The 11,707-nt window shown below is 28.1% G+C and overlaps 1 protein-coding gene across 1 annotated transcript; it reads left to right on the top strand.

Moving 5' to 3' along the window:
• The first annotated feature begins 1,530 nt into the window (after window positions 1-1,530).
• LOC129881722 (LOB domain-containing protein 16-like) lies at window positions 1,531-3,213 on the top strand. The gene is made up of 2 exons (XM_055955836.1): window positions 1,531-1,995; window positions 2,596-3,213. The coding sequence occupies exons 1-2, from the start codon at window positions 1,717-1,719 to the stop codon at window positions 3,007-3,009; spliced, it is 693 nt and encodes a 230-aa protein (XP_055811811.1). The 5' UTR covers window positions 1,531-1,716; the 3' UTR covers window positions 3,010-3,213.
• Window positions 3,214-11,707: the final 8,494 nt, after the last annotated feature.

Here is an 11,707-nt window from a genome sequence, read left to right as displayed (position 1 = left end):
GTTCCCAGGTGCGGCGTTCGGCGGGAAATTAATTAAAAAATAGAAGATGGAAAATTATCATCTTCTTTTAAAAAATTAAAACGTAACGTTCAATATTAACAACATGACAAATGATAGTGGCCCCTCTCCCTTGTCACCACGACTAGCAAATTAAAGCTGGTAAACAAACAGTACAACAATATCAACCCAGTGAAATTCCACAATATGGGGTTTAGGGAGAGTAGAATGTACGCAGACCTTACTCCTATCAAGGTAGGACGACTGTTTCCTGAAGACCCTCGGCTCAGTAAAAGCATAAATGCATAAAAAAAATATTAGATAAGAATAGAAAATTAAAAGTTTTATGAGAAAAACAACAAACAAATAACGAATAGGTAACAAATAAATACAAATAACTAAATACTAATAACAAATAACGATTAAATAAATAATGAAAGCGTCACAGGTAAAATTGAGTAATCAAAGCATAGAAAGTAATAAATAATAATAGAAATAACAGAAATCAGAAGTCAAAGCGCAAGAGATCGTAATGCACTACTACACCTATGAATAGAGAAGAATAACGAGACTATGAACTAGCCTTCTACCCTAATGTGGGTCCTCCACACCCTCCTATCTAAGATCATGTATTATACTGGTAAACAAACAGTATAATAAAAAAAAGAATTGGGATTTTCTTCCTCAATTGGAACTAATATACTAATACAAAAACTAATATGGTCTAAGAAACTTAACAAATCAATAAAGTATACACACTTAAGCTATAAAATATAAATTTAATTTCTATTCAACGATTCGATTGATATTCAAAATAAGGTGAGACATCATCACATAATTAGATTTGGTATCCGAGCTTAATATTATATTTGGTTGATGGTATTATAAATCAAACATGATATAAATCTAATATTAAACTTAATTTAGAGATATTCTATCTTATCTTATTCAATTTAAAATTATCTTATACCATCTTCCATATGGATTAAATTAGTCCACAAATTATAATCCCAAAACTATAATCTCGGAATAATTTAATTTGCATACCAAACGATCCTCTAAAATAGAATTTTTTATACTATTAAGTCATCTAAAAAATAATTACAAGGGGTCCAAATATTTTTTTTAAAAGGGGCAGTTTTAGATTTTTTTAAAATCTCCTTAATTATAGTAATTATTATTTTTTTGACTCCACCACTATACACAATAAGTGAAATCAATTACCTTAAAAATAAAGCAAACACTTGCAAACAAACTATGCTATGCTAGTATTTTCAAAATTATAGTTTTTACTTTTAGTATAAAAGTTTAAAAACTCTTTCTTAATTAGTACTTCTTCTTCTCCACTTTAATTTTCTCAACACTATTTTCAGTTAATTCAAAAAGAAAATTACATATTTTTAGTGATAAGCTTCGTTCCAAACAATAATATTGATATCATTTTTATATTTCTTAATGAGAAACACAAATTTATAAATCACAAATTTCAAAAGTCTTACACGACAGAGGCTATTGCTAAATGTCCCCTAAGAACCCTACACATAAAACTTGTATGTCCCCTTTCATTTGATACTCCTTATATAAACTCCCTACTATTAGCCCCACCTTCTTCATTATCTGCACCATTTCCTAGTCTGCTCGTGTGCTTCTTCTTCTTCTTCTTTTTCTCTTTGTTAAGTAAAACTTATTTTTCTTTTTTTTGCACCATCTAATTATAATATGTCTACAGGATCATCACCTTGCGGCGCATGTAAATTTTTGCGCCGCAAGTGTGCTGCCGATTGTATCTTTGCTCCTTATTTCTGTTCGGAACAAGGTCCTGCTAGATTTGCAGCCATACATAAGGTGTTCGGAGCGAGTAATGTTTCTAAATTGTTGTTGCACGTTCCTGTACCTGATCGATGCGAGGCTGTTGTTACTATTGCTTATGAAGCACAAGCTAGGATCAAAGATCCTGTTTATGGATGTGTTGCACATATTTTCGCTTTACAACAACAGGTAACCTAACTTCAATTTTATTTCGTTGCTGGTTAGAGTTATACATGCTATATGCGAAATTTAAGTATGTAGGAGTGAATTAAGATTTTTATGAGGAGATGTGAAAATATAATTAAAGTATTTCCCTTGGTATCTAACACACACTCAATATGCTTTGTTTTTCTTCTTAAACTACTTGTCCAACGTCAAAACAAAGAGATGTATCTTGTCCACTGATTATTTCGAAAAATGTTAACTGATTATTTTCACTGATATTTTGATTTAATTAGTGAAAAAAGAAAAAATAATAATGTTTTCCTATGTAAAATTTAGGAAGTTTTTCACTAATTTATTGAGAATCTATTTTCCACCATGTGATCTAATTCAATGAAAAATAATTGAAAAAATCATATTCTACAACACAAATTTTCTATGGATTCGTGATGGAAAAATCTTTTGCTTCTAATAATAGTACGAGAACAATGCTTTAAAAGCTTATAAAAATGTGCAAGTAGAACTAAGATAGATAGAGATTATATATATGTAGTAAATTCTCAACCTTTTTTTTTCTTTTCCTCTTGGTATGTTTCTGATTTCTATTTGGTCATATTAATTTGTTAGGTAGCATACCTGCAAGCTCAACTTATGCAAGTGAAGACTCAGCTAGCACAAAGTTTACTCAACAATTCAAGAAATTCAGAAAATTCTTATCCTCATCATGAATGGCCCAACATTAATATGGCATCATCAATTGGGCTAATGGCATCATCTTTCCCACCTAACAATAATAATAATAATCCAACATACACTATGAACTCCAATTCATCACCACAAAGTTCACTTGAATCAATTGATCATTATAGTGATGGAATGAACAACAATAATAATAATGTGCAAGAGATACAAAGCCGATTAGACCAAGTGTTTTATCATCAAGCGGCCTATAGTAGTAGTAATAGTAATAGTAGGAAGAGACCTTCTCAAACTGATTTGGGTGAACTTCAAGCATTGGCTCTTAGGATGATGAAAAACTAATTAATTAGTTAGTAGTAGTACTTTTTTAAATTTCTTTGTTTAATCTAAATCATGCATGTGTATATACGCTATGAGAGAGAGAGAAAGGAAACTTTGATCCATCTTATGTTAATCAAGAGCCTAAAAAGGAGGCTTTTTTCCCAAGGAGATTAATATATTACTGCAAAACTGATCTTTACTATATATTCTTATCTTTGTCCTTCTTTTTTTTTACGAGTATATTTAGAATGAATGCGATCCTATTATATGTATACAAATTTTATTTTATTTTTAGATTTATTTAGAGTATCTCGCTTAAATTTACAATCTTTTTCTTTACTATTCTAGTTATAATATCAAGTTAGCTCTTAATTACTACTCTAGTTTGTTTGCCGACACTTCTGAAAAGTCAAAAGTATTTATTTTTAAAAATACATATTTGAGAAAGTTAATGTTCTTGACCAAACTTTTAGAAATGAAAAGGTGTTTTTGAGTAATAGCAAAAGAGAGTAGTACACCCGTCAAACCACTTTACTTGTCACATTTTTTATTCACACAATGATTTAGAAATTATGTGTCCTGACTATAATACCCTTATGGACAAAGAAGTCAAAAAAAAAATTACAAGTGAAAAAGATCAAATATACCCTTAAACTTTGCTAGAAGGATATCAAATATACAACTACATGGATTATTTTTTAAAAAAAAAAACCCAAAAAAAAATGAAAATTATTTTTTTCACTTTCTTTAGACGAAAAGGGTATATCATGTCCATCCGTGTGACGATAGGAATATATGTGAGTCACTTATATAATGAGGGTAATATCAACTCTAAATCGTAAAATTGAAGAATAAATCAAAATGTTTTTCCTTTTAAAAATATTATTTCGCGCAAAAAGCACTTTTCAAAATAAATACATTTAGGGGCGTTTGGTAAAGTGTGTTAGCAAAAATAATGCGTGCATTAATTAGGTGTATTAGTAGTATCTTGTTTGGTACACTTTTTCATGACATGTATAACTAATGCAAGATGCTTGCATTAATTATACACTCTATTGCGTATTAAGACTTGCATTACTAATACCATGGATTTCTAGATATTAGTAATGCAAAGGGATTTAATGCTTGCATTATTATGGTTAAAAATCTCAATTACCCCGCAAAACCCCTTTTACATCTTTTCCATCATAATTGTTGATGATATTTTTGTAAGTAAATTTTTTTATGCAATGCATATTATTTTTTAATACATTAAACCAAATAATGCATAAAAAATATTCTATCTATTATCATATGGTTTATATCATATCAGGGAGTCTTAGAAAGCTAGTTCTTGGAGAGTGGTAATGTAGCCTTTGACTAATGAGGAAGAGTAAATAAAGAAGGTATCCCTTGACATTTTTGGAAGAGGTCTAGGAATTTGAGATGTACTGATTATGATATCCTCAATATTTATGTGGTCTTTAATTTGCATCGAGAAGGATAATAGGACTCCAATTTCATTCGTTTCTCGAACAGATCAAGCATTATTTAATCTAAATGAATATTGTAATCCAAGAGTTATTAAACAAGCTAAAATCTACCTTCCTGCAAATCCATTTGGCAGAGTTATTAAATTCAGAACGTGTGATCTATTCTATACATATTTACATATACATAAATTATTATTTTTGCATGTTTGAGTCGAAAGTGAATCTACTCTAAAAATGTCTCTATGATTAATTAAATATTCAACGTTATTTATTGGGACAAAAAAAAGATGACTTTTGTGGACATTGAGGTATCCTGTTAAGGACTCCCCTAGGAATAGATTTGGGGTCCTTTCAGGACAGGGCCAGTACTACAAGACCAATCATGTCGTTTGATAGTTTTTGATAAAGCTAGATGAGATAAATAAAGATAATTTATAGGCTAAAATATTTATTTCATTTTATATATGAGATTATGATCGCCCATGTTATATTTTTAGAACAAAATAATCTCAAATTTAATTAATATATCAAATCAAATATATAAAATAAAATTAATTTAAATTTTATCTCAAAATTATTATTCTTATCACGTCTGAAACGACTTCGAGATTTTTGACTTGGCAATATGATGCAAACAAAAGAATGGACCTTCTAAGGTACATTGATGGAGTAATAAATTGGATTGACTGAATACATCGAAAAATCTTAAATTTATCAATAATTTTTTTTATATATGTTCAAACTATGATCTGTTCCAATTAGATTTTTGAGTATATAATAAAGTATTTATATTAGATTTCTATATCAAATATTGGAAATACTTTTGGGTGTGTTTTTATTTTAGTACCTTTCAAAAGAATGATAGTTTGCATTTTGAAAACAAATTAATTTAAACTTATCATTCTATTCTTAATAGCAATTTTTTATAGCACATAAATTTATTATGACATGTTTAAAACTACAAGTTTTAAAAGTATTTTTTCTTTCTTTTAACTCCCCGCATAATTAAAATATGCTGCGTTAATTAAAAGAAATAGAGTAATATCTTATTGACCCCTATATAAAAGAAAACATTATATTGTCTTCTCTCTTTTTTTTCTTTTTTTTTTTTCATATATTGTTACTAGTCCGAAACTTTCCCAAGTGCATGTACGCACAAAATCTTGTTTTAAAAATATCTTTTTCCCGGTGGAATTGAACTTTAAATTAGAATATCTAATGATGACAGCATTAAGAAATTTGGTTTCTGTACAAATTCTAGATGCGCAGCTGTAGTAATCCAAATATAAACTACACATTAATGCCAAAGAAATCATTACCTCAAGGCTAATGGCGTGTGGTCATAACCATCAACTTTTACATGAAAAGTGATCTAAAGTAAATATTATTAGAAATAAAGACTTTTTGTATTGTGAATTAATGAGAAATTTATGTTATAAAATATGAATTTTAATGAAATATAATTTAAAAAAATTAATAAATTTACTTGGAGTTCTTTGATTAAGTAGGGCAAAAACGAAATAAAATTTGACAAAGTTAACAATTCTACTTATATTATCTAGAGTCATTTCTTGAATTATTTTCAAGTCTTTTGCATGAAGCCTTAGTGACAAGATTCTAGAAACGGATTTAAAATTTTAAAGTTGTTATTCTTAAAAGTCGATTACTTTGAAATTATGAACTCAAAAGTTATGTATTTAGGATATAGTTTGAATTAAACGAAGATTCAAAATATGAGATTGATCGAAAACATAGTTTGAATTGTTTAAGCATGTCGACAATATTTTCATCCTGTGGTCTGATTGGACATATATTGTTGTTTACTCTAATTTGGTCGAGTTGGTTTTCATTTACTGAATATATAGCCCGGCCCCCTTTGTGGGTATATTTCTACACTTGCAATTCATATATGGGCAAAATTCATATAATATGATACTTTTACCTTGAACTTACTGCTTTAGAAATCTACTCATCCACATATTTAAATAAGGGTATATTTGTAAAATTAATCATTAAATTTTTTTCTTGATTATGTGAAATTAATTGTTTTAAATTGAATTAAATATAAAAATTAAAAATACCATATAATATGAATGGAGTACAAGAAGATCATTATTCATTTATTCTGAAAGGTCACACGTTGGAGATTAAAAGTATATCTACTAAATTAAAGGGTCCCACTTGCCTGGAATTGATGTTTAATTAAGTAGGTTTACCTAACATTAATTAATATTATTATAATTTTTATACCCATGATTATATGCACATGTATTCGAATTTTAAGACAACTTGTCCCCTTGATTAACTGCATTTTGTCTGCATCATCTCCAAATTTATGTTCTAATAGCATTTTAAATCAAACTAACTCTCTATTCTTTAAATCCTTTAGTTGAAACATCACATTGTGCATTTACTACTAATGTTTTTGGAGTATTTGAAGGTTTTTCTAAAAAAAATTAGTAAGTGGACAAAATAAGGTTCAGAACTAGTACTATCATCTATGAATAAAGAAATTAAAATTATTCAATGATGAATTTTTTTTTTGAAGGAATATGATGGATCTAGTAATGACCAACTTAACAAAGACAAATAAGAAAGAACAAGCAATGAGTTTAATTTAATTTAATTTAATTAATCAGATCAATCATATCAAGTATACTTCGAGCCCATGACCAAAAGTGTAATTTTTTTTAAATTAAAATAGAGCAAATTTATTAGTCAAGCTGCACCTGCACGTAGTACAATTTTCAAAGTTCATTTCGGCGTACGTTAATAAATTAAAACAAGATAAAAAGGGGTTTCTTTTAAAAAAATAAAGCTATGTAAGTTCATGATATGTTCTTTCTCCATAGTAGACTCCATTAATTGCACTTAGAGAAGTAATTATTCGTTGATACTATTAGTTAATTAAGAACACGATGGATGGGGCCTCTTTAGTTGATTATATTTCATGTTCAACACGAAAAAGTTCTTTTTCCAAAAGTTGTAAGTTGTAACCATGACCAAGAAAAAGAAAGAAGAGCAACAAAGACAATAAAATAATTCCAACTCATTATTTTTTACAAATTTAGCCAATATGCCATGTTTATACGTTGAATATATATTGGTGTGACTACAAACTGTTATGGCTATGCCGGTGAATTTTTTTAGTAGATCGACTAAAAATGTTTTAAGTGTTGAAAATATTCACTCAACAATTCTCTACTGGATATTTTATGCAGTTGGAAATTAACAGATATTATAAAGGAAAAAATATTTAGATACACATCTTATTTTATCATAAATTACTAAATTTTCTACTATTTAAAAAAAATTCAAAAATTCCCTCTCAGATACATCACTCTCCACTCGTTGATACATCCACATCCTCTTATCGAATACATCCCCCCTATGTATCCGAATGTCTTATCCCCTCTCTGATATATCTCCATCCCCTCTCAAACACATCTCTCCCCTTTCAGATACATAACTCTCCTAATGTATCCTGATGTCTGCTGATGTATCCAGAAGTTCAGTGATGCATCCGAAATCCATAAATTTTAAGAAATTCTTGTAATTTAAAAATAAATAGAATAATAATATAATTAACTTTAACACTATTGAATTTAGATAAATTACACTATGATAAAGCGTTCAATGGACTATCTAGTTTTATGGCAAACCTTTTAAGTATAATAACTCTATATGTGTATAGTTTCCCTAATTACTTATTTGTCATTATACAAACGTTGTAGCGAATTATACAAACGTTATACCCACGAATTATTTGTATACCGAAATATATAAACACTGCGAATTATATAGCGAATTATACAAAGACTATACATGGATTGTATAGCAAAATATACAAGTGTTATACAAAAACTGCGAATTGTATAGCGAATTATACAAGCACTATACAAAAACTATGAATTTTATAGTGAATTATACAAACGCTATTGTATAACATATTATACAAACGCATTACGCAAATTGTATAGCAAAATATACAAACGTATTATAACAAATCTCAGCAAAATATACCCACGAATGGTAATCAAATAAAACTATACCCTTATAGAATAATAAACTAGTAATGTTTGTCATTTCGCATAATTTTCCCTATAAAGAAAGTCAAAAGTAAGACACTATTGAACTCATTAGAGGGAGAGCTAGTGCAAAGGTTGTAATTTCTCTTCAATTTTTAGGATAATAATAAGGCAAATCTTTAGGGAAAATTACACGAGATGACAAACATTATTAGTTTATTATTTCATATGGGTATAATTTTATTTTATTATTATTCATGGGTATATTTTGCTGAAATTTGCTATAATTCGTTTGTATATTTCGCTATAGAATTCGTGTACTGTGTTTGTATAATTCGCTATACAATAACGTTTGTATAATTCGCTATACAATTCGCAGTTTTTGTATATCATTTTTATATTTCGCTATATAATTCGTGTACAACATTTGTATAATTCGCTATACAATTTGCAGCGTCTGTATATTTCGGTATAAAAATAATTCGTGGGTACAATGTTTATATAATTCGCTACATTATTTGTATAATTCGCTACGGCGTTTATATAATGACATATTTATCATTATAAGTAATTAGAGAAACTATACCCATATAAAGTAATTGTACTTAAAATGTTTGCCATAAATGAAATTTTCTTTATCTTTATTCTACCTAGGTTTGTCTGTTATATGTTAGTAATGATCTCTTATATTCAAAATGTACATAGTTGCAACTTATACTATTTATTATGTAACATTTAGGGGCACTATATTAAGAAATAAGAATATCTGCATTTGTAATATTATTGCTTTTCCTATTTTTAACTTCTATTTCCTTATATGGTGATCAAGTAGTTATTTTTGTATAAATACTTTATATTATTTCAATGATAGATAGTATATTGATCTCCGTTTCACATCTTATTATGCTATTAAGAGCCACTAGCCAAATGACATATATTTTTTTTGAGATAGTTATATTTTTATGGATCCGACTCACCTTTATTATATTTTTTCTTCATTTATTTAAATACATATTTAGATGAGTGGCACTTGTCTATTATAATTTTTAAGGATCAAAATTAAATTAGTTTAACAAGCATCTTAATTATGATTAAAATATTAAATTTGGAAATCAATCTTTAATTAAGGGATGCAATATCAATCTCCCCACATATTTTGATACTCATTAATTTAATTTGTAATATTTACATTAAAAATTAGTAAATTCAAAGTTCGTTCACTTGTTCAAAATTTTAACTAAATTTAGTAGCATCAAATTAAATATTACTGTCACAGTACTTTTCCCATTTTTTGTTTTTGATATATTCTCCATCTTAGCTAAATTAAATTAAATAAAAGAGAATTAATCAAAATATACGATCACATATAATTTCAATAATCTAATTTGTTTTTTTGTATATCAATTGAAAATTAGAACAATGATTCCATCTCCAGTGTTACTCCCCTCTCATATGTTCTTTAATTCAATCTTTCAGACTAATTTTTCAATTAATTTAAAATTTATGATCACAAAACATTTTTCTTATTTATACGGATTTAGGGAAGGGGAGGGGAAGGGAAGTTTACCGATAAAATTTATAAATTGAAATTAATGAGTATCAAAATATGTAAGGAGAATGATATTGCATACCATCATTAAAGAGTGGTTTTTAAATTGAATAATTTAATCATAGTTAAGATGCTAGTTAAATATTTAAACTTGACCAATTAAAATTATATTAGATAAGTGTCACTTATCTAAATGTGTACTTGAAATAATGAAGAGAAGCAAAGTACCACTTTTATGCAATTTATAAGTTACTTTACATAATTTAGTAAAATATTCATTGCTTACTTGAATAGATCCAATTTCATGCGTGTTTCCATAATGAAATTCCATCATTATTAATAATAAATTCTTATTAATTTTTCTTTTACAAACCCACTTCAAAGACATTTTATTTCTTTATCTTCTACCATCAAAAAATGGATAGACTCAACTAATCCACTTTCATTGAGACTGAATTTTGTTTCAAATATCATCGGAAGAATTCACCTTCAATCTCTATCTCAATCGACTTATCAAAAACGCTTATTTTCCATTTTGATTTATGATGAAACTGTCACGATCCAAGATAGAGCCTATACATGACACGACAATTAGAATTCGGAAAGACCCTAATCAAGTCTCTTAGCATAATATAACATAATTTAGGAATAACATGATAACAACATAAGAGAAATGCGGAAGATATGTCAAATTAGAAGTCGCGATAAAACAGAATCAAATGTAATAACGAAATGGGATAATACATGCTAGATATGAAAGGTCTCTACTATCATAGACGGGAGCTTAGGATAAGCCCTAGCTCACCCAAAACGTCTGAAACTAAAAGTCATGAAAGAAAGACATAAGAAAAATCATCATGGTTGCGCCCTCAAAATATGAGGAGTCACTAAGAAGTGTGGTGTCAATAGCAACTTGTACTAGCCACAAGAGTGATGAGTAACGTCAAACCCTACATTATGAGACAATAGAGGCACAAGTATGCGTTAGTATATAAAATGTACTAAATATGTGAGAGATATGCATAACGTAAATAAGAGATCATAGTGAGCATAAACATGAAATGCATGACCAAAAATCCTTCCATAGCTTAAAAGTAAATCATAAATCATGAGATAAGGTCAATGCATTACTTAAAAGATATAGTGAAAAGATTTAAAAAAAACATAGTCATTTTGTGGGATACAACCTCAACCAACATTAAGACCATTTGAGCTATAACATGGAATCCGATGTAACTCCTTCAATGAAAAAGGAGAGACTATTTTTCAAGGTAGACTCCATACCATATCTTGAATGCTATTGTGGATCCACTAAATTAGTTTATAAAATACAACCTATGGGGGCACGTAGTTTGGGACTAGAAGTTGTTACTAGAGACTCCCTTATCAAATCTGCATCTCAAGCCTTCTCGGTGCTAAGTCAAATTTTAATGAAATAGATAAAGTAAATTATCAAAGCATAACATTAGGAAATGCAATAATCATTTACCAATCCATATTATAAAATTGTATAAGAGGAGTTCCTATCAAATCATGATTCATAACATATTTCATATAGACATACCTTTCTAAGAATCTAAATCATGATTTCTTTCATATTGTGATAAAACCTTTCATAAATCATTGATACTTACTCAAAATATTCCTTAAATATACTTCATCATTTTCAT

This window comes from Solanum dulcamara, chromosome 3 (genome assembly GCF_947179165.1).
Source record: "Solanum dulcamara chromosome 3, daSolDulc1.2, whole genome shotgun sequence".
Lineage (NCBI taxonomy): Eukaryota > Viridiplantae > Streptophyta > Magnoliopsida > Solanales > Solanaceae > Solanum > Solanum dulcamara.
This window is presented reverse-complemented; position numbering and strand designations above follow the sequence as displayed.

Excerpts from the sequence above, each read along its gene's own strand:
- LOC129881722 (XM_055955836.1), top strand. The coding sequence starts at position 1,717 with ATGTCTACAGGATCATCACCTTGCGGCGCATGTAAATTTTTGCGCCGC. Across the intron at positions 1,996-2,595 it reads TTTTCGCTTTACAACAACAG|GTAGCATACCTGCAAGCTCA; the intron begins GTAACCTAACTT and ends TTAATTTGTTAG.